At 37.4% G+C, this 26,800-nt stretch overlaps 4 protein-coding genes across 4 annotated transcripts; 3 read left to right on the plus strand and 1 right to left on the minus strand.

Moving 5' to 3' along the window:
- On the plus strand, positions 1 to 7,461 carry LOTGIDRAFT_184785 (hypothetical protein). The gene is made up of 13 exons (XM_009046074.1): positions 1 to 191; positions 576 to 678; positions 939 to 1,026; positions 1,419 to 1,547; positions 1,862 to 2,002; positions 2,542 to 2,752; positions 3,490 to 3,576; positions 3,923 to 4,078; positions 4,394 to 4,446; positions 4,702 to 4,827; positions 5,086 to 5,254; positions 5,678 to 5,818; positions 6,062 to 7,461. The coding sequence occupies exons 1-13, from the start codon at positions 122 to 124 to the stop codon at positions 6,271 to 6,273; spliced, it is 1,686 nt and encodes a 561-aa protein (XP_009044322.1). The 5' UTR covers positions 1 to 121; the 3' UTR covers positions 6,274 to 7,461.
- Positions 7,462 to 12,183: 4,722 nt separating this feature from the next.
- On the plus strand, positions 12,184 to 15,470 carry LOTGIDRAFT_229916 (hypothetical protein; the record flags this gene model as incomplete). The annotated part of the gene is made up of 4 exons (XM_009046075.1): positions 12,184 to 12,223; positions 12,752 to 12,930; positions 13,490 to 13,573; positions 14,633 to 15,470. The coding sequence occupies 4 exons, from the start codon at positions 12,184 to 12,186 to the stop codon at positions 15,029 to 15,031; spliced, it is 702 nt and encodes a 233-aa protein (XP_009044323.1). The 3' UTR covers positions 15,032 to 15,470.
- Positions 15,471 to 16,157: 687 nt separating this feature from the next.
- Positions 16,158 to 18,319, minus strand: LOTGIDRAFT_156038 (hypothetical protein; the record flags this gene model as incomplete). The annotated part of the gene is made up of 4 exons (XM_009046076.1): positions 16,158 to 16,598; positions 16,971 to 17,054; positions 17,514 to 17,686; positions 18,253 to 18,319. 4 exons carry the CDS (start codon positions 18,317 to 18,319, stop codon positions 16,158 to 16,160), a joined length of 765 nt encoding a protein of 254 aa, XP_009044324.1.
- Positions 18,320 to 22,621: 4,302 nt separating this feature from the next.
- LOTGIDRAFT_156039 (hypothetical protein) lies at positions 22,622 to 26,104 on the plus strand (the record flags this gene model as incomplete). Its single annotated transcript, XM_009046077.1, has 8 exons — positions 22,622 to 22,641; positions 22,739 to 22,812; positions 23,286 to 23,326; positions 23,590 to 23,651; positions 23,993 to 24,086; positions 24,431 to 24,513; positions 25,150 to 25,309; positions 25,892 to 26,104. 8 exons carry the CDS (start codon positions 22,622 to 22,624, stop codon positions 26,102 to 26,104), a joined length of 747 nt encoding a protein of 248 aa, XP_009044325.1.
- Positions 26,105 to 26,800: the final 696 nt, after the last annotated feature.

Here is a 26,800-nt window from a genome sequence, read left to right on the forward strand (position 1 = left end):
CCATGGAATAAACTAGAAATTATTTCAACTGCGTATATGAAATAGATCTACGCGCTGGTTTGAGTTGTCAGAAAGGGGAGTTTCCACTTAACGTGTTGAAATTGTCGAAAACAATCCGAAGATGCCAAGAAAAAAGCCTTTTAGTGGAAAACAGAAGAAAAAACAGCTGAAAGACAAAAAGTTGAGGAAAGGTAAATTTGCACCAAACAAAAAGTAGGCTCAAAAGTCAAACGTGAAATTTGAACAAGCAGTTCATATTTGAGTTTCCCTAATCAATCAATCCAGTTGTTACACATTTGTTTCATTCTTAAGCTACGATTTGCAATGCTGACAGACTGATTGCTAGCAGACGATTTTTTTTTAGATTGCTTTGTCATTTGATTTGGTTATTAAGGCATTTAAGCTATTATCGAGCTCAATGACAGTTATGTTGTCATGATTCAACTTTGACCTGCCAACAGAAACAAAATGTCTGGTCACGAAGTATAAATATTAAATTCTTAACTCATCATGGTTAGAGATGTTCTCTTCTCTTCTTGACCAGTGAAAATCAAATCATAGAATTTATTTTCCAGATGAAGATTCTGATGATGAAGATAGCAGACGACACAAAAAACACCACAAAAATAAAGGTGAAGCTGGAACATCACACATTGACAAAAAACAAGATCCACACAGGTTGGTTTTGTTTCAAATATGAACCTTTAAGCCTCTGGTTCCCAACTTAGGGTGTTTTCTACCCTGGGGATGTAGAACTTGCGTATCAATGTTTGGGGAGGGGGGGCTGAAGAATTTCGGGACTTCCAAAGGACATGTTTCAATCGAAGGTCATTGTAACGGCTACAGCCATTGATCCAAGCTAGTTTGATTGGGAAACTGGGGAACATTCCAGAATATAAAATTTCTTTGAATTGACTCTCGTATATATTTATTTTCAGATATCGCCTACAGTTTTATAAAGAAAGTAGAGATGTTATCAAACAAAGAAAACTAGACGCCATGAAACCCTACACCAAATTACCAGAGGTATGAAAACAGTAAAGTTATCACCAAGCTAGCAAAGTCATGAAAACATTGGCCATGGCCATGACAAAAATTACTGCACACTTAGCTAAATTGTACAAAAGCGTTTGACGACTCCTTGACAATACTGAGGCACGGAGATGAATTCCATAAAAGCATAGGCACTCTGCTGACTCTCTCACAAGCATTGGCCATGGAAGAAATTACTGCACACTTAAGGCAATAAGTTCACACAAAGATTACAAGATCCTGAGGATTTGATGAATGTCAAATGGATCTCAAGTAATGGAGTCAAGAAAGTCACATAAAACAACTAAGGCTTGTCATAATTCGCCAGTCGAACGCCAGTTATTAATAGTGACTCACATTGAAACAGTTATTATTTGTTATTGTAGAAATGTTTAGAAGTAGACATGGATGTATTATATCACCCAGGCACCACACCAGAGATTCCCAAACGACCCAAATGGGACTATAATCTATCCAAGGTTAAACTCGAGGCCAAGGAAGACAAAATATTTAAGGTACCTCAAAAATTCTATTAAATTTATAAGAGCTCATTTCATGTTATGAAGAAGCTGCAGTGAGTTAGATGCTTGCTCGCTAACCTGAAGGTGTAGAGTTCAATCCTGGCATAGGTCAAGATAATACCTTCAGATACCTGTGGGTTTCCCCTGTCAGCCATAAGGCTTCAGGTCGCTTGGATGAGACAACAACCAAGGCCCTGCCTGTCTGCTACACACTGTGCACATTAAAGATCTATTGACAATTGGAAATTGAAAAAGTCCTGGCATAATTTCCCCTATTGCGCACTGCATTTCTTTCCCCCTTATTTTAGGAGTATGTAGATGAGTTATTTGAAAGTTATAGAATAGAAGATTTAAGTTATTTTGAGTTAAATTTAGAAACATGGAGACAGTTATGGAGAGTTCTAGAAATGTCTGATATTTTATTATTAATATCAGACATCAGACATCCTGTAAGTCAGACATTTTATCTCAAATTATTCTGTGCTTTAAAGGGTAAATACTCCACAAATTGAAAACAGGGATTTGACCTTGGAGGTTGACCACTGTCTCCACCTGGATGTCCATGACAACAATGGGGAGGCCTTGAAGGGCGTTGGCAAAAGTGAATGGCCTTGGAGGGCATTTGCAAGAGTAGATGGCCTTGGAGGGTGTTGGCAAGAGGGGGGGAGGCCTTGGAGGGGGTTGGCCTTTGAAACCCTTGACAGCACAGTGTATTTTTAGAAATACAAGGGTTGCCAATGGCAATCCTTGACAATACAGTTGAGGCTGTGGAGATCCTTGAAGAATGAGTGTTTTCTTGGATGTCCTAGACAACAGGGGTTGACCTTCAAGATCTTTGACAACAGGAATTTGGCATTGAAAGTATTTGATCATGGAGGTCCTTGACAACAGAGTGTTGCCATGGAAGTTCTTGACAACAGAGACCACCATCAACTGAATAAGATAAAGATAAACTGGATGTAAGACTCCCTTTAATTTCATTTTTCAGATGTTGAATTTCTCCCCAGCTCTGTATCATCATATAACAGAAGAATTAAACAAATCTTTAATATTAGTCTTAAATAAAATAGATTTAGCCCCACCTAGCCTGGTTATAGCTTGGAGAGAATATCTAATGCAGAAATTTCCCAAACTTCATGTAGTGTGTTTCTCATCATTTCAAAAATTTGATATCGCTGGTAATGATCAGGGCGCTAAAGGTAATTTGGCTTCAATGTTTTAAGAAAGAGAAGTTCATATTTTGCAAGGATAACAAATCATGTGCTTGGAAGCTATATTCTCAGTAGCCTAGGGGTCAGAGTTCAATCCTAGCAAATGTCACGCTGATACCTTTAGAATTTTCAACCCAGTTTCCACTGTCAGTCCGTCTTATGTTGAGATAATACTTTCGGATTTTTCAACCCAGTTTCCCCCTGTCAGTGATGTAGGTAAGAGGGGCTGACATGGAAAAAGTGTCTAGTCGTTCGGATGGGACAATAAACCGAGGCCCCGTGTGCTACAGGCTGTACATGTTGCAGATCCCTCAACAGCTGGAAATCGAAAAAGAGCAGGCTAATGCCGCTGTCCTGGCAAAATTTCCCTCATTGCAGCCTTTACGGCGTTGCCTGTCTTCCTGAAAAGTAGGACATAAAGCTCCATTCATTTCATTTTTGACCCTGTTAGACTGAAGGTGCTTGCATGTACATTATTCAGTACAATAAACCAATAATAATAAAACTGCTTGTTAGTCTCTTCTAATTTAGCTAATTATGAATTAATTATTGACATGTGAGACAAACTGGTATTTTTTACAAGTCATTAGAACACCTCTACTTTCTATTCATATGAGTATTAGCATTTTCATTTTCATAAATGAAAATAAGGGAAACCATCTTTAAAAAACGTCCCCATAGTATCAGCCACATGAAATACAAAACAATTCCTATGGAACTTTCAGTACATAAAAGAAGACGACATGTAAAATATGATGCTATTGGTCCACATGAACTCTGGCAGTCTTGTGATGATATAGTACAGGGAAGAGGTAACTATTTTAATTCTATGCTTTACTGGCTCTATAATTACTTGTTATAATACTCAAGCAGAAATAAACCATTTACTAACGATTTGAACCACAAAACAAAACCTGAAATCCAAAACAACATATTGGCAAAAACATTGGTAGCAGCTAATGAATTTTTCACATGAGGAAGTATATATCAATCATAAGTGAGTAAGTATTTCATAATGAAAAGTGGTATCAGGTGTCTAGAAGAGTAAGCATGCCCTGCATAGCTGATCTGTAGAAGTAGCCCAAGTGACTGTCTTATGGTTAAACTTGGGGGTTCGACTATAAGACATTTTTATTATTTTATTTTTCAATTTTTCAGTTGATCTTAGTGAATGGAAGAGTAAGATAGAAACTGATTTATCCAGCGTGGAAGACGAGGAAGGGGAAAGTCCTGAAACTGTCACAGAAAAACAGGATTCCAGTTTCGTAGAACATGAGTTCTTTAAAGATGGTATTTTAACTATTGGTTGTATTGGTAAGTTGTCTTGCTTGGATATTTTATCTTGCTCTTGAGGATAGACTGTTGCTCAATGGGTTAGAGTGTCTGAGCCTTGATGTTATTTTCTTGGATGTTTCAACTAAATGGTGGTCATGGGTTCTAATCTGGAACAGCGTGTGAATGTCTGTTGACCATAGTAAGCCATCTCTCCTCATTATACCAGTCGACCCAGCTGTGAATGTCTACATCAACTAAAAAGATCAAGACCAAGCTGGTGAACGAAACCTCGTGAACCCTAAAAATTATATGTAAAGTGCTTGAGATTCGAGAAAAATGACTCACTATTTTCAGGTTATCCGAATGTTGGCAAATCGTCCTTAATAAATGGTTTAATGGGAAAAAAGGTAATTTTGAAATTTTTATTATTTTTTTTTAATATACAGTCAAACTTGTATGAAGCTACTGGTCACTGGAATATAAAAAATTGTCTGCTAACTGAAGAGGTTTCTTATTGATTTAGTCTGATTTCAGACAACATTATCCATAGATAAGATCATTTTATTATGTTCACTATCATGAATTATACTCTCTTTATATTCCAATAAAACTCCATGCCCGTTTTTTACATTGAACTATTATAAATTTCTTGACGTCTGCAGGTTGTGAGTGTGTCGAGAACGCCAGGTCATACCAAACACTTCCAGACCATATTTCTCACCCAGCAAGTTCGACTGTGTGATTGTCCTGGTCTAGTCTTTCCTTCATTGGTTGAAAAATCACTTCAGGTAAGATGACTCAAGGGAGATAACTCTGTTTAACACGCTATTTTACATGCTTTCCCTCTCCTGTTGTGATATCGTTATTGTCCAGGGAGATCAGAGATCTATCAGATCATTTTTTTGGACATTTTAATTAGGTCCAAGGGAGATAACTATCTTTATTGATGTCATTTTAGACACATATGTGGTCTGTAGTCTATGGAAATGATATTTTGCTGATATACGGTCTGTAATGATGGTACTCAGTTTGAGTTCTATTTTTAGATTTTAGCAGGTATCTACCCAATAGCTCAAGTGAGAGATCCTTATACTCCAATAGGGTATTTAGCTCAGAGAGTTGATTTACCCATCTTACTGAAACTTAAACATCCTGAGACAGAAGACACTGAAGAACCAGAAAGACTGGAATGGTCACCAGTATACGTCTGTGAAGGTAATTGTCCTATTTGCATTGCCTTTATTCTCATGTATAATCAACACCATTAAGTGTGCAATGAGGCAAATTTTCCTATTTTATATGTCATCATTATCTGAGTTCAATTAAAACTCCATTTAGTGTGCAATAAGGCCAATTTTCTATGTCATCATCATTATCTGTAATCAATGGATTTTTAAATCTGACACAATTTAGTGTGCAATGAGGGAAATTTTATCAGGACATCTTACTAGATCTTTACTCCCAAGGGGTTGATTCTATGTAATGCTTAGCCGAGCACACATAGCCTCCTTCCTACTTTTTTCTGAACTGCAAAAGTGCTTGAAAAAACCTTGATGAAAAATCCAAAAGTATTATCTTGCCCTATGCCAGGATTGAATCCTCAACCTTCAAATTAATGTTAGCCATTTTCTTTTCCAGCTTGGGCTGAAAAGAGAAGGTTTTATACCTCAATGGCTGCCAGACCAGATGTCAGTAGAGCTGCTAATCATTTATTAAGAATAACAGTAGATGGTAGAATTAGACTGTGTTTTAGACCTAAAGGATACACTGATAATATAGGTACTGTATAATTACGAATACAATGCGCATGTATGTATAATACGCACCCCTGGATGTTAGAAAGACAGAAACAGCCATATTTCCCAAGGATAACAACTTAGGATCCGGAGGTTCTTGTCCAACCTTGTAGCAATATCAAGGATAACAACAAAGGTTTTCAAGGATCCTTTGGACTACCTGGTTCTTGGTCAAACCTCTTTGCTCAATCGGGAATGTAAAATTGACAAAGCTCTGTCATTTCAGATAAATGGGAGTCCCATACAGATACAATCAAGCTAGCAGCAAGATCATCTCACAAAGATGAGATATCTGAATCTGAATCTGAAGATGATGGTATTGAAGTACCAGGAGGAAGTGAAGAGGAAGAGAGTGGTGAGGAAGGGTCAGAAGAAGACAGCGAAGAAGAGGATGGTGCTGGAATCTCCACCAGCAATCCTTTTGCTGCTCTTGGTTAATTGGTATTGAAGATTTTCTGTTTAAGGAATATAGTCGTCGATTGATTGATTCAGAATGAAGAATTAAGGAATTAGTTTTATAATATTAGGTTTTATAAGAGTTAACCTATTATAGAAGCACTGGCCTAGGTCACAAGTAGAGATTATGGATTTCAGCATTGGAATACATCAATTTGATATAGTGTTAGACAAGCATTAATAATGGACCAAGCACATATGCCAACCAAACTACAAAATTTCTTTCAATTTTTTTCAGTTTTTAGCATACTAGTCTGCAGATCACACAGCGTGAACATGTTTCAGGTTCTGTTTTAATATTTCTATTCAAATATATACTATTTCTTTATAACTGATGTATGGAGAACTATTTTAACAGTGAAAGTATTGTGTTATTCTTCTGAGAATTGAGATAGATTCAAAAAATTTCAAAATATGCCAAATTTGAATTGCTTTTGCCAAGTTTATTTTGTTCCATTTTTTTATATTTTCTGTGATTGATTAAATATAAAAAACAACAGATTTTGATGAAGTTGTCAACGAACTGTTATTGTTGAATGCGAAATTAGCATCCCACCAACTATACAAGCCTGGACACCTGTTCTACACTATCGGGTATAGACTGGCTTAGATCCTTTGTCAGCTTCAGTGGCGGATCCAAAACTGGGGCAGCCCGGAGAGCAAGTTTTTCGGTCAAAATCTGATAACTAAGTTCGAAATATCAGGCAATCTTAGATATTTGGCCCCCCCCCCCCCTCAGACGTAAACCTGGCTCCGCCACTGGTCAGCTTTCAGTCGAAGTGATTTAATAATTTAGTATGACACTGCATCATGGGATTATTATATAATCACCATGGTGACAACAGCTCCGAACAAAAAATGGCGGACCAGTTTCTACTATTAGATTGTTCATTTGTTGCAAATTTAGGATATAGACAAAAATGGTGATTAGTTGATTCACCATTGTTGTCTGTTATTGTTTCCCCTATCATGTCCATTGACGATAATCTTTCACAGAGGCAGTGGCGGCTGCAGAACTTTGGGTGGGGAATTGCCACGGCCAATCCGTCTCTCTTTGGAAGTCGCCATTGACCAGTGACGTAAGATATAGTCAGAAAGTTTTTGATATTGTTTTTGCTTTATAAATATTAATTGCTTTGTTGATTTTTCGAATAAAACATAAAATTTCAACTAATTGAATATATTTCTTGATCAAGGGTTAGTGATCAAAACTGACTCGCATCCCTTTAGTGCAATTTAGTTGTTTAAACTACGCCCAGAATAGAGGAAACCTTCTTCATATGACAGGGGTTGTCCCTATTACTGTTCGTGTGTACATATTTACCAAACAAACCATACATGAAAACGTCTTGATTGGCCAGTTTGAAATCACGTGACACTACTTTTTTTTTTATTTAAGTCCAGAATACTAGGATGAAAATGCCAACCAGTAACTAAGAGAATTGAAAATTTTTAGTCCGAGAGGAAATTTTGATTTCAAAAATAGAATTATTAAACTTTTTGTTCCAATGGATCCGAAGACATTCTAAAGTGGAATGTAGAATTCTATTTCAAATATTTGATCAGCGGAATATGACAAAAAAAAAAATCAATTCTGGGCTCAATATGGTCAAAGAGTAATTGGCAAAGAATGAAAACTGCTGAAAATCCATTTGTTAATTGACCCATTAGCCTCCCTTTAATGTATACAAAGTCAGAAATCTAATTGAAAAAATAAAAATTGTTTTTATTTCTAATGTGCGGTTAAAATATGTCTCGTTATATTCTCACGAGATTCTCTTAATTTCCCACGAGAATTGACGAGATGTTATATTAATGTATAGTAATTATATAAAATGGATATCTGGAACGTCTTTTAGCTTTATTGTATAGTTCACGTTAAGGTGATACAATCGTTTAGATAATTTGTAATGGAAAAAGAGTAGACACATGCGGCAAACCTAACACATTTCCATACTGCACACTGCATGGTTTGCCCGCCTTTACAAACATAGTGATGTCATCTACAATATTTGCCTGATATGCAAGAATATGCAGCCAACCTGCCTTTATGCGTCATTCTAAAACTGTTACGGGTATTTCAAAGATTTAGACGAACATATCCCTTTAATTCAAGCATCGCCCACGTTAATATCGATGACTGAGATCTGCGAATGAATCTTGAAAATTGGGCAGTACGGAGAGAGTATAGGGATAAAGAGGCAAAAGGTGTATCAGAGCAATAAGAAAGAGACGATAGAGATTATGGAAGTAAAGGACGAAGGAGTGATGAAGGGAGGAAAAGGAGAGTGAAGAAGAAAGTTGAAAGGAAGAAGAGGGGGATGAAGAAGAGAGTGAAGAAGAAAGTTGAAAGGCAGAGGAGTGAAGAGGGTATGAAGAAGAGTGTAAGAAGGAAGTAGAGTGGATGAAGTAGAGAGTGAAAAAGAAAGTAGAGAAGGAAGGATGAAGAAGAGAGTGAAGAAGGAGGGATGAAGAAGAAAGTAGAGGGTGAAGAAGGAGGGATGAAGAAGAAAGTAGAGGGTGAAGAAGGAAGGATGAAGAAGAGAGTGAAGAAGAAAGTAGAGGGTGAAGAAGGAAGGATGAAGAAGAGAGTGAAGAAGAAAGTAGAGGGTGAAGAAGGAAGGATGAAGAAGAGAGTGAAGAAGGAAGTAGAGGGGGTGAATATGAGAGTGAAGACGGAAGAAGAGTGTGGACGGCAGAGAGGGACCGATAACAGTCTTAGAGAATGTTCTCTTACATTTTGAGGTACTTATCATACATGACGACTAAATTTTATTTTATGAAATGTTCATAAGTAGTCTCAATGGTCAAATAAAATAGTAGTGAATTACTTCCCTTGGTGTAAACGTATATAAAACGTTACTATGTAAATAACAAATGGGCGGATTAGCGCTAAGCTGACTGACTGGGCTCCACTTAAAAATTTCCTATGAGGAAATAGAAATAGATCTGAACACAACACAACAGATGATGTGATAATTTGACATAAGGCTGGTTAATTGGATGACAAATGACTGGATAATTATTCTATATACAGGCGTTAAGGGAATTTCGTTAACTAATAAAGACAAATTTGCCCCACTATATACAATAACAGCTACCTTAATTAATTAAATATATACCAAACTCGCTCTTTTATTGGCTATTAATTCAAATACAACCAATCGATATCCAGCCTGCTCAAACTTAATATTCTGGTTTTCGGTTCACCAATTCAACCGGACGGGTTAAGTTGTACTGGATAAAACCCAAAGAACTTGGAAACTTTCAGGATATTGAGAATGTTAATTTGGTAAGTTTACCTTGATACATTTTTGGTTCAAACCATGAGATATTTAGGCTCGTGGACGTGTTTCGGATATATAATCCTTTTCAGGACAGCTAGTTTTACAAAGAGGGTTAACTTTCTAATTTTGAACTTAAACAATGTTAGCGACGAGACGAGCTTTGGTACACCAAAGTAGAGTCGCGTCGTATCCGTCGCAATTCCCGTGAAAGTGAGAGGCGGCAGCCCGGGCGGTTTGCGGTGTTTTGTTGCTTGAAAACTGGTTGTCAGATAGACTGTAGAATCTGAGAGCGACTGGATTTGTATTAAAAATCGGCAACAAGTTGCAACTAAGAGGAATTGGTCAACCGCTGGATTTAGTTTACTCGACTGCGCCAATATCTGAAACAGCCGCTTTTTACAACCAGTTGGTCATGTTCCAATTCTGGTGCTTAGTGCCTCTAAAACACGATTACAAAATAACCATAAATGAAGCTTAAAAATACTGCAACCAATTTTTAGCAACTTTTCGGACTCTTTGAAACCTTTTGCAACGTTTGGACGCCAATTAATCCAAATCTTCCATCACGGTGGAAGGCGTCGAAATTTCAAACGAATTTCATTTGCTCCACAATAATAAAGTGCTATAGGAGGCTTCTCGGGTTCCCATTGAGATGGTTATTGATACCCCAGTGTCGAGAACCAGCGGTGTGAACAAAATTAGGATCGAGAATTCTGAGCTATACAATAAAATCTACTAAACAGTCCGAAATGCGAATTGGTAAATCATTTATCCGAAGCTCCCATAGAAGTCGGGTCGGGAAGTTCAACGAGGCGTGCTCTGCGTGCTCTGTGTGCTGTATAGCCATGTATGTAGAAAGCTATAGAATCATAAACCATCGTTTGACTTTTAATGCCGTGCAATCAATACTTAAAAATCAAATATTTATAACGATACCATTGTCATAGGTAAACAGCATCGTACAGAATATTAAGGCCCGTTCACACCGAAGCAGTGGAATGGCGCAACTATGAAGGCAGTTTTCAACGGGTTTGGTTTTGGGCAACTCTTTTGGAGAGTTCACTAGCTAATTCTTATATCACCATCTTCTGTCTCAGAATAGAATTAGATTGTCGTTTATTTGTAGAGGCAACTTAAGAGGGGTTTGTAGCTCAGTTGGATGGATAGCTTGGAATCATATGACGTCATTTTTCCTATAGCGTCGGGAGACTGGAGTTTTGAAGGGAATAAATTTGCTTTACCAGCCGATTAAACCCAATATCCGCTACCCCTATCACTAACAGAATGAAAATATGACACACATTCGTCTACAAACAAATAAAAGAGTGAAAGTGTTAAGCGCATGTCAATGTCTGAACGTCTTCTCTCAAGTGAATAATCACATGATGATCATGTGATGAGACCAAAATGGCCGCAACCATAGTAGAAGTTAATAAACATGTTAATTATAATTATCAGCTTTAACATCCACTGAATTATCACCATGGAAACAGTTTGTTGTTGGACTAAAATATCTAAGCATATCTAGGAACAATTATGAGCCTTAAAGAGATACAGGCCCAAAATTGTATGGTTAAGATACCAGCTGAGAGAGTTCAGCTTTCGGTATCCAAACGACTTTTCAAATGAAAGTCCAACATCCGGCTCTTCAACAAATAAATAAAAATCTACCGGAAGTGATGATAGTTTGATTTACCAGACTGTAAGAAATCCTCACAGATATTACTGACATTCTAACGTCATTATTCTTCCTGTATTTATTACATTGTAGGTGTACACGATTTCGAATTTGTTTTCTTTCTGCAAAGTATTACGGGTAGTTGGAATTTTAAGAAAGATTTAAGAAAGATTTTTACTAAGTTACTTTATTAACAGGATACGCCAAAGGATCAAGAAATGTAATGGATGTTCTGCGAAAAATTAAGTGATTAAATCCCTCTAATACCTCTTTTACGAAGTTACTTTATGTTTCATGCGTCAAAGGAACAATATGTATAATGCGACCTTTACTGTATTTCAGATATATGTGTTGAATCACCACATTGCCACAGATCTACCTGGTTCTTACCTGTTTTATTACAGCCAGTCTACATGGTGATTACTTCCAGTCCGGATTATTAGGTAGGTTCGTAACCTTCATTTTTGGGTCGTTAGGTTCAAAACCTAAGATTTCAATTTAGTTGTAAGGTAAAGAGCTCGTAACCTTCAAAAGGTGGTTAGGTTTGAAATCTTCAATTATGCATGGCGATTACTTCCAGTCCGGATTACTAAGTTCGTAACCTTACTTTTTAAGTTCGTTGGGTTTAAAATCTTCGATTTATATCGGTGATTGGGTTCAAAACCTAAGATTTTAATTAAGTGGTAAGATTAAAGGTTCGATACCTTAGATTTTTTAACGTGGTTAGGTTCGTAACCTTCAAAAGGTGGTTAGGTTTTAAACTTGTTATTCTACATGGCGATTATATCCAACTAGGTAAGCTCTAAACCTTCAACCAACTAACGGTCAGCATTGAAATGAACGTCATCTGAAATTGTTCACCATCAACGATTCTTTTCAGGTATTCAAAGGCCAGCGAGGTTTGACTAATACCCAACAGAGTTAACAATGAATGGAAATGCACAGTATGGATCAACCAAACACTTGGGTAAGATTTTCGATTTTCCTGTGTAGCAAGTTCACTTACGTTGCTAGCGATACTTTGTAAGGAGAAATATGTGTCTTAGTAGGCTCAATTGTATGGACAGTAGAGGAACAACTTCGAAACAAACATTTAAGGTTGCACCAAACTTATTGGTAATCTTTAAACATTTGTGGATGTAAACGAAATCCATCCCCATGAGGCTGTAAGCTATTCTGACCATTCTGAACACAGAGACCTACCAAGTGCCAAGAAATGTACTCTGTGTCTTTGAGCTTTCATGTTGAGATGTAGAGCTTGTGTCAGAGAATGGCATGCAAAGTGAACATAGACATGCATTTCCAGGCCATTTCGAGTCGGACATTTATTTTCGTATGCTTTTTTGACGCAATTTGCTCACTTGACTCAAGCTCCGTTTGACTCATCAGGCAATTATAAAATACCATAGCCTTAGAGTTTCATTCTGATGCTAATGTCTGCTAGCTCGACTGCGCTCTCTGGAAAATTCATAATTTTTTTTTTTTTGCTTTTCAGCACCCCCTGCTAGTGTGACGGTGTCATGGGCGTGGCCAGTACTACACAAACTAGCGCTATTTCACATTGCCCCTGCTGGACTGTCGATATTAATGGGCTTTATAACAATTTATGAAATAAAAAAGAACGAAGTAGTATTCAACTTTAACACAGCAGCGCCACTATCTGTAGGATTCTTGGTAAGTATTGAAATCATGACGTCATCACCATGCCCACGCCTATCCCGTAGCCAAGCCAACCAAAAACACGGAAGGAACTCTTTTACGGATGATGTCTGCTTGATCATGCTGTTCTAGTGCGAATTGCCAAATGTCTTAGGATATTTTGATTGAAATATAAATGCAACAATCTCTTTAACTAAATTGGTTGGTGGTCGATTGCTGTTCTTCGGTAGTAGAAAGTCAGAGTTACGCGTCTGAAACTGACTTTTTACAGCCGGAAGAAGGAAGGACCATCGACAAGTAGAAGGGTCTACCAAATTTGCCTTTCGATAGAGTGCCACTATGTCGTTCTTTGATAAATTAACCCCATTTCGCACTGCAAAAAGTAACTTTAAAGTGCAGAAAAAAAATTGTGGAACAATGGAATCAAACAGACCGTAGGTGTGCCCCTTTAAGATCCTTAACAGAAAATCTTATGACGTAATTTGAATTTCCTATGATACATATTTGAATAATATACTATACAGTATAGTGGTAATAATTATCGATTGACGAAGTCTATTGTATTTTATTTCAGTGTTTACTCTCAGCTGCCTTTCTATTCGCTGAATGTATCCTGCAATTCAGAAGTAATTCCATCGAGAGAAAGTTGACTCCATTGGTAATATATTATTTATTTATCACTACTATTCCTTGCTTTTATTTTACACACCACCATTTTGAATGTGCAATGTGTTTTGAGCTTGGGATAGATGCACGTAGGAATACGAATGGGAACTTTTAACCCAAGGAATTTTTGCCTTAGTAAAAAGTGTTTACGAGCTAAAAATCGAATGCACTTTCGATTTTTTTTATTTTCAAAAGGGTTTATCTTTGGGTGATTACAAATATTCACACCGATTTTCTTCAAAATCCGTCAAGAATTGTGTCTTCTAGAGCGTTTACGAGCTTAATTTGAACGCGTTTTCAGGAACAAGGGCAATTAGTCATACTAAATATTTTTTCAATAGGGTTCATCACACCAAGTTTCGTCAAAATCCGCAAAGAATTGTGCCTTCAAAAGTGTTTACGAGCAATTGTGGACGGGGGGATGGGTGGACGGGATGGGCGGACGACCGACAGACGAACATGGGTGACGCCAATATACCTCCCCATTTCATATTTGCGTATAAAAATCTTTCAAAAGGGATATTATTATATGAAACAAACTTCTGTAACAGCGGAAGTGACGACATATGAATTTGATTGGTTGAAGTACCTCCACTTTCTGATTTTCCCAAAACGTTTGATATAAATGCATTAGAATTTCTAAAAACTTAAAATGTGGTAATAGTACTAGACGTAATACGGAACTTGCTAGCTCTAACCGCTGCCGTTTGTTAAGCGATAAAAATCAATTAAATTATAATATAAAGAGAATGGAGACGTTACGTCTGTTTTGTTGTGAGAACAATAGCCTCGATTGTTGATCCACCTACATTACATGTTATTAGTGAGGAATTAAACAAACATTACACAATGAATTATTCGCTCCATTACATTCCATTACATCCCACGATAAGATTTTTAGAATTTGCTTTCTAAAGCCCGGATCACATGGACCGAATCATTGATTTAACGTCGTTAATGCGTCGACATGGCGCCAGTCTGCGCTCGCTTAAGCCCACGCCGGGGATAAGTGCTTGCTTGCTCTATTCATTGTTTCATTAATTTTTTTCAGATATGGTTCCACTTCCTAGCCGAATTCATAGTCGTAGCTTTGTGTTTGTGGACAACCTTATGGAACGTTTCCGGTTTGTGTGTGTCGGAGTTATCCCTCTCTTCAAAATGTCCTGAAGCCGTAGCAGACGACGACTCTCACTTGTTAGCCGTCATCGACTTCGTCGTAATCCTGTGCGTCTGCGTCAACAGCATGGTTTGTTTCGTTGTCAAGCTATATTACCGTCACGACCTCGGTTTAGCCATAGCAACGGATCAAATTTTAGCCAATCAAAAACAATTCGAAACAAATTTGATTCAGATGAATATAATGAAAGGATCTAAGTCACGTGACCGGATATCGTTAACTGAAAATGATCAAAATGGCGGCTACAACCAAGACTATCATTATCAACAATAAGAATTTTGAAAATTATCTTTGAGTGTTATACGATTTGATCATTTGAAAATGTGTGGATGACCTTAGTTTTCGATTAATTTCGTTTCGTGATGAACTATTCCTGAATTTGAGTAAAGGCTACCTGTAAATATTTAAAAAAAACACAACGCCACGAAAGAACAATAAAGCATTCTACAATATACAATAGTTTATTTATTTCAAATGAATATTATAAAGTTTAAGTATTAAGTAATGTAGTATTCTGTGTTTTTTTTTTATCTATTTTATCATATATTAAACTAAAATTCGGAAATAAATTTTCCTTAAAAAAACTGTTCAATGACAAAAAATGGAACGAATATATGGAATTGTGAATTAAGAATAATAAAAAATTTCTATTTGAAATTGTTGAAAAAATGATATTTTTTTGTGACTTAAAAAAAATAAAAACCTTTGGTTTAGAAAAAAGGGGTTATTTATAAAATATGACAATAAAGTTTTATGGTCGTCATTTTTAGCTGGTTTTAAAAAGACAATAAATGGGGCTGTTAGGCCTATATGAGAGAAAATATGTTATGGGCTTGCCGTAAGTAGTAATGTGTGAGCCCCGTACCCAACTCCTTTCTAGTTTTAAACTTATTAAATTTAGCCTATTTTGGAGTAGGCCTATAAGTATCTGTGGTCAAGAAATTGATGTATTCGAAGAGGTTTGATCAAGGGCCAGCTGGTGATCCGGATTGTCGAGAACCTACCCAGCTAAAAAATACTACATCCGGCCAGAGCCGGTTGTCAGGCCTTGACCAGAACTGATCGCGTCATGCTAAATGTGGCCCAGATGAGTATTGCGATCTGGGTAAGTTTTATCCTTGTTACAAAATTGTTATTTTTTTTCTTTTGGGGTGAAATCATTTTTTTAAAGTAGCTCCTTTATGCATTCTCTGGTGACAATAGTCGGTTGGCCCCCTTATCTTAAAGACTATTTGGGAAAGCTACTGTGTTTCATCTCTTTTCCAAAACGTTTCCACAGAAGGAAGTCGACCTCAATTTCAACTGTATTTTGGCGGGAAAATTCAGTCGTCATGTCAACTGTCAACCATATCGTAACTATAGCAACTTTCCAAAAACACAATTAATGCAATTAGTTTGTCTATGTTTCAATAGTGGGAGGTGAATCCCACGTATAATATCCATTCTCCACTGACTGCACGTTTTTATCCACGTCTTCCAAAACATCCGGGTAATCTTCGCCGCCATTTTGTAATCGAGAGTAACAGTCGTCTCTCAGTGCGAGTTGAAACGATGGCTCCTTCCTATCCGACATGGAAATACGCTCGTATAAATTGTCCCGACGGATCAAAAATCCAACTCCGAGATTTTTCTGGCAAAAAATTAGCAAACAGAAGTTCACAAGCACTGTTATAAAGAGCAAGATATCAATGGCGATATTGAGAGCACCCAGAGTTATGTCCCTTTTGTCGTCTGACATGCAGATGATTGACGAGAAGGCATCACAGATTCCAAGGCTGAAACCTGTGTACATTGGTACAAGCAGCAACACACAGGTTCCAACTATGACGTATGTGACCACCTGAAAAGGCAAAAATTGGCAGATGACTGGCGTTGGCAAGTATATATTTTGAGCGGGAACAAGAAATAAAGGTTATATACGACTCAATGTATTTAAACTCAAGGATGAGTCCCATATCCGGCGTCGTTGGAAACTTTCTAACATGCTACACAATCCAATATTTTCTAGTGATGTACTGTGTTACTGGTCGAGATCTGTAAGGCCTGTATTAGTCCGAAACATCCGCCTCTATTCCTGTTAAGTAGTGTGAACGTTGTCGGCTTGACTGTCAAAATTGCTATCAAATGCTGAAATAGAGTCAGATGTCTCGGACTAGACCTGCATGTAAGCTATACATGAATACATTTAGCCAATATCTAAACATACAAGTACCTGTACATGAACAGTTTTATCTATTCGCTCTACTCTAAACGCTGCATTACCGATGGCAAACCCAATAAAACCATTCACAACTCCCTGCAACGAAGACAAAACCATTTACAAGCAATAACAAGGGAGGCAACTATCTTTACTGATGTCAGTTTATTTGGTGTATGTGGTCCGTAGTCTAATGAAAGAAAAACTTCACATTTTTATCAATGGTTGACAACTGTTGAAATGTAACGGAGTTTTACGTCCTACCTTTCTGCATCTTATTCTTAGTTGGCTTATGAAGACGGACAACGTCAGAAAGTGTGCAAAGAGGGAAATTTTGCAAATACAGCAACATTAGTATACTCTTTTCGATTTCCAGCTGTCGAAACATATTTTGGATTCTGTAAACCACGGTGGCTCGGTGAGTTAGACGTCGTTCACTAACCTGAAGGTCCAGGGTTCAAAAGAATATGGGCCCTTGGTGTCTCGGTCGCTCAGTCCGTTAGACGGTTGTTTGCTAACGATATACTTGCCCGAGGTCACGATTGCATTGTAACTTACCATAGCTCCAATAAGTATAGGTGTGACAGTAGCGAAGTTGAACCTGGGAGGTGTTCTAACTAACACTATAGACAACAGAGAGACCAGTATAGTCAACACACTGAATGGTATGTGTAAACAGCTCACAGTTCTAAATCCCCGCACCACCCGCAACCTCTTAGCTTCTGCTTCAACTATAATAAACATAACCAAAATCATTAGTATTAGCTATCCGAAAGGGCTATCGATTTCATTTCCCTAGTTTCAGAATGGCATCAGGTGTTGAGCATAGCGTGAGCATAGCTTGCTTCTCTTTGGACTTCGAGATTAAAGCTACCAGATTCAAAGAAGACATTAAGAAGGATCTTATTGCCACAGTGTCGGAGCCAAAGGGGTGGGGGGAGATACAGAGGTGTCGCCCCCCTCCTCCTCCCTCGCAGCCCCGAAAGCAAGTTTTTTTCGGGCAAAATTCTCATAACTAAGTTAGAAATTCGGACAATATCAAATATTTCGTCCCCCGGCCCTTCGGACGTAAAACTGGCTCTGCCACTGATTCGCCAGCAAAGAAATGAAGATTTTGGAAAAACCAGAAGATAATGTCTCGAAATGTCTCCTTACATACAATTACCATCAATACTTTGGAACTCGTGAGATTCGAGGCATCTTTCAATAGAAATTCACTGAGCACGAAATTGAATATCTCAGCTAACCCAGGGATATAAGAATCAATGCGAATTATGAAAGAAACGCATATGCTTACCGACGCTAGAATTCTCTGTGTTATTTGGAATGATGTAGGCGTGGCCATCTTTTAATCTTTCAGCCATCTTGGATTTTTTGTCTTATTTCAAAATCTGCGATATTAATTTTCCATTATCTAAAAGAAAAAGAAAAAAGTGCAGTAAAGGTTTATAGCACAGAGGCTAAAGTTGAATGTCGATTTAACCTTATCACTTTCAGAAAAGAAATCTCACTTCCAGTTTGTATACAATTAGATAAAAGCAAACAGCTTAAGCTTCTGAAGATATTAGGCACGTAACTGAAGTTGGAAGCAGTGGCGGAGCAAGGTTTGCGTCCGTGGCGGCAAAATATCTGAGATTGCCCGAATTTCGAATTTAGGCGATTTTTGTCCGCAAAATTTGCTTTCGGGCTGTGAGGGGAAGTCGGAACATTAAATGAACAGTATATTAGTCGTCGTTTTCAAATTCATAATGAAAAAATATTCCAATGTACCCGCTTTTCAGCGAAATTGGGAGATTTGGCTAATGCCATTGTGGGCGTATGTTGTATTCGCTGACAAAGCTATCTTTCTACTTGTAATATGATAAAATCTACTGTGTTGAATCAAGCCATTTATCTATTAAGACTATCGCAGGGTCTGGTATCCACACCGTAGATACTAGAAACATTTCCGAGAAAAATCAATACTTTGATGTCTTTATTGGCGGTGAATCAGATAGAAACAGGCTGGTATGACGCATTCACTAGATGTCTTATCCGTGATGGAAACGATAACACTATTCCGAGAATGGCTTTGGAGTAGGCTACTATAGAGATGGCGAGCAGTGACATTTCACTGAATCACTAAGGCCAAGAAGGGGCTTAAGAATTGTCAAGGGGGGCTCATAACACCTTATGATTAGGAACTTGGGAGTGGGAGGATGGACGCCAGGCCAGCCTACTTTTTAAGGGATAGGTGGGTAGGGCGTGGCCCCTCATCGACACGCCCTGAACCGACAAATGGCCCACCCTTCGGTAGTTGTTGGTATGCTCCAGAAAAGAGCAAAGTAAGGAAATTTACAACCAATACGGTAAATCGATAATATAAATTTCTCTCAAACGCATATGCATAAAATATTGCCTATAAACGATAAGAAAATGAATAAAAGCAATCTTATTAAAAGTTAGTGTCATTTATCTTACTGAGTTGTCCGCAGTATATCAGAGAAAAACGGAAAAACGAAATTGTAATCTTATTTTGATTAGATTGGAATAAACGTAAGAACCCAGATCAGACATATAAAGCTCCTTCTTGACAGCTTTGATTGGTTGAAATAACGTCATATTGTTGCGACTGCAGTTGAAAACTTGTTAAATTACAATGTAGCCGAAATATAATAGAAAAAAGCAATCTAGTTTTAATGAGATTGGAATAAAAGTAAACCAAGGCGAGTTCACAGATCTTGTTTGACGGTTTTGATTGGTTGAAATAACGTCATATGGTTGCAACTGCAGTTGAAAACTTGTTAGATTACAATGCAGCCGAAAAATAACAGAAAAAAGCAATCTAATTTTAATGAGATTGGAATAAATGTAACCCAAGGCGAGTTCTCAGATCAGGCATAGATAGATTGCTAGTTTAATCAATATCCATAATGCATTGAAAGTAATTAAACTTACATTAACCGAGTTACATGTCAAACTTTCGCTTGATTATAGCTAATATAAACCTTAATATTTATGTGTGTCATCAAAGGGAGCTTTGATCACAGAAATTGTGGTCACGGGATATCGATCTCAATGAAAATTGGTCACGGGTAAATCGATCATAGTAATATGGTAACACTGAAAATTTGGTCACAAGTTAAACCGGTCATAGTAATATGGTCACAAGTTAAACCGGTCATAGTAATATGGTCACAAGTTAAACTGGTCATAGTAATATGGTCACAAGATAAACTGGTCATAGTAAATGGTCACAGGTTAAACCGGTCATAGTAATATGGTCACAAGTTAAACTGGTCATAGTAATATGGTCACAAGATAAACTGGTCATAGTAATATGGTCACAGGTTAAACCGGTCATAGTAATATGGTCACAAGTTAAACTGGTCATAGTAATATGGTCACAAGTTAAATTGTTTATGTACACATGACACTAGACATATTGGTCACAGTTATATGGTCAAAGATACATGTAAATTGCCCACATGGTTGGGTAAATTGGTCACAGCAATAGGGTTACAAGGTAAATTGGTAACAGCAATATGGTTATAAGGTTAATTGGTCCTGCCAATATGGTTACAAGGTAAATTGGTCACGGCAATATGATTACAAGGTAAATTGGTCACAGCAATATGGTTACACGGTAAATTGGTCACAGCAATATGGTTACACGGTAAATTGGTCACAGCAAATTGGTCACAAGGTAAATTGGTCACAGCAATATGGTCACAAGGTAAATTGGTCACATCAATATAGTCACAAGGTAAATTGGTCACATCAATATGATCGCAGTGTAAATTGGTCCTGCCAATATTATATGGTTACAAGGTATATTTGACACAGGTTACAGTGTAAATTGGTCCTGACAATATTGTTACGACTTGACAACTCAAATGTGCGACTACATTATATGGCAACAACCTTACGGAAAGGACTTGCGTGTTTATCTACACGTTTACGTTGTAGCATCTATTACAAATACGAAACATTGCAAGCCGAACACAAATTCAAATGTATTCATATTGATATACGACGAACATATCGTGCCATACTCTTCCATTCATAATCAAAACATATACAATTACCAAATATGGACATGCAGTAATCAAATGAAACGTACCTGTGTATGCACCAAAAACGTTGAAATTCTTCCAAAATATGGAATCGCAGGAATCAGAAAATGTCAAGAATATTCCACAGGATCTGACAAATATTATATGCCTGTTTACAAACATACAGCGCCCTCTAGAATGTACTAATATTAATTATTGATTGGTTCTGGTCTTCAGAATTCCAGGAACTTGTCGTCTGCTTGGTGCCTCTGACTCTACACGCGGAGTGATATCGACTTTTGTTAGAATCATCTCTATGACGAAAACCTCGTAATACGCTGTAAACGGTGAATTATTCATTGGAAGAGTAGTTCGCTGAGAGGCTTCATATAGCTGTGGAATGAAAGAGTGTTTGACATGCAAGGGATAAAAGAGTCGAGGACTCGTAATACCTTATAAGCATTTGGTCGAAACCTCAATATTTACTGCTTTTTGAACGTTATTCGTTTAGCACCGCAGGAAAATAAAGGGTGCTTTAATTTCATGGACTATCTGGGACGCGCGGATCGATGGCCTTCCACTATGGCTGTGCTCCTTAAGTTTCACAATTTCTCCCATTGCACACTGCATGGCGTTGTCTGTCTTTATCAATCAGTATGGAGCAGAGAGTGTAATGACATTAAAGTCCATTACATATTATTTTTACCCCAAATACCATCATCTTTGTAGAGGTATAAACCCTTTAACCCCAAATATGAGTCCTCAAATTGAACATTTCGTTCACACGAAAATGTTCAGCTCCCTTCTTATGCCGAGTGTTATTAGAATGGTTCTAACTACATTGAGCAATTCTTTGCGCGTGTATCGCTCATAAAAATAACAATCTTGGATTCAAAATGATGTAAATGGACGTATGTTTGGAACCTTCGGAATCGTGCCGTGATCGTCTAGTGTCATGTCGTGACTCTTCATCGTGACAACCCCGTGACAGAAGCTTTATTATGAAAATGTGGTTCCATTTGTGAATGAAATCGTACAAGACAGCTGCTGCCAAGGGCTTCGGAGATTTCAGATCAATAGACAGAAATGTTCAAGACCTGCAAGTAAATTCCGTTATTTTCTTCTTTTAACTCATCTTGGAAAGGCTTTGGGGTTGTTTTTTCTTTTGAAGAAGGGGGTCGGGGGGGGGGGGGGGGGGGGGGGTTGTTACACGCCGGTATGAGTCTTGAAAGCATATAGGCCATGGCATTAGAATTGTATTTACCTTAAAGGAATTCAATCCTCGTCATCTAATGGCATAAAAGACAGCCCAACTCCAACCTGCAGGACTGTCCCAGTTCTAGGTTTTCGCTTTGAAATAATTGAATCAAGGAGTTTTTGCGTTGACAGGTTCTACACATTGTTCGGCTGTGAAAAGTTTCCTTTGAATACGTGTTTTGGTTTTTATTTGACAATTTTTATTGCATTTATTATTTATGTGAACAAATCATTATCTTTAAAGAATTCGGTCTATGTTAAGTTGCGATACGAAACCGAAAGCAAAGTTAAGAGCCCAAAAGGTTTCCCCAAATTGGAGAGCCCCAAAGAATGATCTATTAGTGGGAAGTCACGTGATACTTGTAAACATCCAAAATGGCAGCCTACAAGGCCAGGTAAGATTTTCACTGGAAAGAAACGCCCCTTAAAAATATGCAAAATAAACGACATACTTTTGGAATTTGTTTAATGAATTATGTTTTATATTTTTAGACTAGAGCAATTTAAAAAACTGTTGTCGCAAGATGAAATAGATTTGAAAAGAGTGCGAGAACTCACTTTCGAAGGTAAACAAACTTTCAATTTGTAGCCCTACTTTATGTTGAATGGCGTTGTCTTCGTGTAACATTAAATACAGTATAAAAATGGTTTCTTTTGAATTTTAAACCACTGTTTAAAAACAAATATAACCCTTTTATGAAATTAGGTGAAGTTATTCAATTGCATGAAATACCCCATTCCAGGGGTAGAGGTTGAAACTCAACATTGGACCAATCCTCGGAAGCACTGCCTATGGCATCATAATCCAATTTGCTTGAAAGTGAGCTATTCCATTGTCAAAGGGGCAGATAAGTGGACTTCAAACCAAATCTAGAATGCACGGGCCATGCCAGGTGATTATAATTAGGGTGTATTGAGACAGACAAGTCTCAATGGAAGCACTGGCCTAGGTCACAGAGATAGCATTAAGATAACATGACAGTCCCCAACAACCCAAGCAGATTTTGATAATGACGATATATTCTATTTGTGTTCACAGGATGTCCATTTGAGAGTGGCTACAGATCTACATGTTGGAAGGTAAGTTTCATGATTGTCATTGTGAATTATCAAGTTGTGGGTGGGGGAGGGGATCTGTTTTTTCCAGGACTAACCCTTGATCCATCAAGCCAGACTTGGCAGTGAGTAAGAGTTATTAAACTTTAGAATTATTGTCGTGTTTAAATGGGTTGTCAAAAATTTTTTGAATTTTTAAGTGATGTCTCCATTGCAAACGTTGCTTACAAAGTCTAAGGTTGCAAGTATCACAGACATGAGACTAAAAATTTGGATTTTTTTTTCAGTTGTTACTATATCATTTACCAAAGAATAGAACAGAATGGAAAACACATTTACATAGACAAAGGTAGTATTACGAAATAAATCTTATATCAAGGTAACCAGAAGGTCCAGGGTTTAATTCCTGCATAGATCAAGATAATACCTTCAGATTTTTCAACCTGAATGCCTGTTGTTGATGCAGGACAGAATTGGAAAGAGCGTCTAGTCGTTTGAATGGAACAATAAACTGAGGCCCCATAATGCTACAGGCTGTGCACGTTAAAGATCCCTCAAAGAGTAGGCTAATGCCACTGTCCAGGCAAAATTTCCCTCATTGCAGACTGCATGGCATTGTCTATTGGATGTAAAACTCCATTTCATTTCTTGAACTAGACATTAATTCAATGTTTTTTTGTTTAATTATAGAACAAGTTATAAACAGTTTATCAAAGAATTAATCATTACACCAGGTGAAAAAGCTCATCTTGGTGCTCTCTCTGATGGTAAACTTGAAGATCATGTAAGTTTCAACTTGTCACTGACAATCTGGTAAACCTTGATATTCGTGGGAACTGAATATTTATCATGCAAAAAAAAGACTGGATACAACTTCTCCTTCTTTTAAACAGTAGACAACCCAGTCTTGCATAGGCAATGACTGGCCCAAAAGTGAACGAGGGCAAAAATGGAAGCGGATTGCTTTCAATCTGACATCAGTTGTTTCCGTATTTCCAGATGAACCAGAGCTAAAAAAGATTGTGATAAACTCAATCACAGAGTGGCAGCAGGTGTTGAAGAAGGATCAGCATGCCCTTCTTAGCATGTGACACTATATGCTTATTTTATTGGATTGCTTTTTTGTAGCCTTTGAACCCAAACCCAGAAAGTCAGTGGGGAGTCCAGTTTAAAGACAATGATATGCTTATGCAGATTGACAAAGACTGCAGGTAAGAAACATCATACTTTTCTGTACCTGATGGGGTTCATGAAAACAACACCATGCAGTGTGCAATGAGGGAAATATTGTTAGGAAAGCTGCATTAGCCTACTCTGTTACGATTTCCAACTTTTCAAGGGATCTTTAATGAAGAAAGATTGTAGCACCAAACACTTAGTTTATCGTCCAATCAGAAAAAACTAAAAGCTTTCTCCTTCTGAATCCATCTGATTTGCTTCCAGTGGTGGCACTGGTAGGGGTACAGAAAGAGCATTTACCCCTCTAGAAAAGTGGTTTGCACCCCCACTTTATTTTCAACAAAAATGTCTACCTTTTTTCTCTAAAATATGTGTCAGAATGCACAAAATCAATTCATTTTTGTAAAATATTCTTGAGAGAACCCTCTAAGACACTCTATGAGAGGTTTGCGACTATGACACCAACACAGAGTAGCCAAAATTTGAATTCAGCCTCAACAGTTGTCCCCCCATTGAGTCAGTCTGCCCCCTATTTGTACCCCCAGTCTCGGAAGGCTGGTGCCGCCACTGTCTGCTTTACTGAAAGGGGGAAAATAACAAGTAACAAGTAAGTAATGGGTTACCTCGATTTTTTTTATTCTAAAGCTATGTTTTTTCTCTCTTTGCAGGAGGCTTTGCCCAGATCTTTCATTTTTTCAAAGTGCCACAAAGTTTCCGTGTGAGGAGATTACGAATGCTAAATCTACAGTAGAGACATTACGGAAGAGAGTTGAACATACAGTATTAAAATCAGAATCAGTCTCACGAAATAGACTGGGAATAACCAATGTAAGTATTAAGAAAGCAAAAACAAGATTTTTAAAAATGAAATGAAATGGAGTTTTACGTCCTACTTTTCTGCACCATGTGGGCTAATGAAGACGGGCAACGCCATGCAGGGTGCAATGAGGGAAATTTTGCCAGGACAGCGGCATTAGCCTGCTTTTTTTCGATTTCCAACTGTCAAGGGATCTTTAACGTGCACAGCCTGTAGCACACGGGGCCTCGGTTTATTGTCCCATCCAAACGACTAGACGCTTTTTATACGTCAGCCCCTCGTACCTGCATCACTGACAAGAGAAGATTTTTAAAAGAATAACAACTTATGGTTCATGGGGGTCCTGTCTTTCAGCTGGTCCTTGATAAAAACTCATAGATCGTTTTATGTTGCATGTTTAGAATTAAAACAAATTGATTTCCACGTATGCCAATTAAAATATTAGGTCCGGACAGAATTAGAAATGGCGGAAAAGGAAATAGATGGAAAAATTTGAAAATCTTGAATGTGACATATTCGAAACCTGTTCAAAACTTTCCAGTCTTTTTGACTTTCTGATTTTTGAAGATGGGTAACACTATGTCTATTTTTAGATGCAGTCAACAAGAAGAAGAACACAGAGTGATGAGTATGCTGTATTACCTGATGGACAGGAAGCTCATTGGGAAGTGGTAGAAAGAATTCTATTTATATATGCCAAGCTTAATCCTGGCTTAAACTACGTCCAAGTAAGTTTGGTATTTTTACTTTATTTTTCCCAAGAAAGTGCCAGAATGGCATCTGGACTGACAGACGGATATGGGTGATGTCAGTATACGCTTCTCATTTCGTGTGGGCGTATAACAAAATAACAGTATTTATGATAAATGTTTTATTTTCAATAGATCAAAAATGTTTGTGTTAACAAAAAAGTAAACAGCATTAAAGGGGCATTCTGCTTTTTTGTAAAACATTTTCATTATCAAAATTATCGTAAATTATACCTGAAAATATTTCTAAATTATGCTATTTATATCTATGTATCTATTTGATCAAACTGAATTTGTTTTAAAAGGGTTAATTGAAAACAGAGAGTACTAATTGTTAATTAAGCAGTTTGACTTAGTTTTGGTGTTTGGCTTAATAATGGTTCGATATTTTTAATTGAAACCTGTAGAATACATAGGAGACATATTTCTCTACAATTAGCATAACAAACTTTAAGTTTATGTAAACTTTCTAAATAGTTTTGGCGTTAATAAAAATTAATTTTTTAAGTTAAAACTTTCAGATACGATAAGGGAAACATTTTTCAAGATTTTGGTTTCCCAGTTTTGAGCCAAAAAGTTTTTCGACCTACAACAAAAGCGGAATGTCCCTTTAAGTTATACAGACTTAACTTACATTAGGCGTTTTTGTAGGCCGATTCGATTTGATAGATTAGCTACCTTTGTGTGCACTTGTAATCTAATTGAAATGGCACCAAATCATACTAGCAAATCAAAACCAAATCAATTTGTCCG

This window comes from Lottia gigantea (genome assembly GCF_000327385.1).
Source record: "Lottia gigantea unplaced genomic scaffold LOTGIsca_10, whole genome shotgun sequence".
In the NCBI taxonomy this organism is placed as follows: domain Eukaryota; kingdom Metazoa; phylum Mollusca; class Gastropoda; family Lottiidae; genus Lottia; species Lottia gigantea.

Bases quoted from the DNA above. Each gene is read 5' to 3' on its own strand.
- LOTGIDRAFT_184785 (XM_009046074.1), top strand. From the start codon at position 122: ATGCCAAGAAAAAAGCCTTTTAGTGGAAAACAGAAGAAAAAACAGCTG. The intron at 1,548-1,861 runs GTACCTCAAAAA...CCCTTATTTTAG, and splicing joins AGGAAGACAAAATATTTAAG to GAGTATGTAGATGAGTTATT. The intron at 2,003-2,541 runs GTAAGTCAGACA...TTCATTTTTCAG, and splicing joins TATCAGACATCAGACATCCT to ATGTTGAATTTCTCCCCAGC.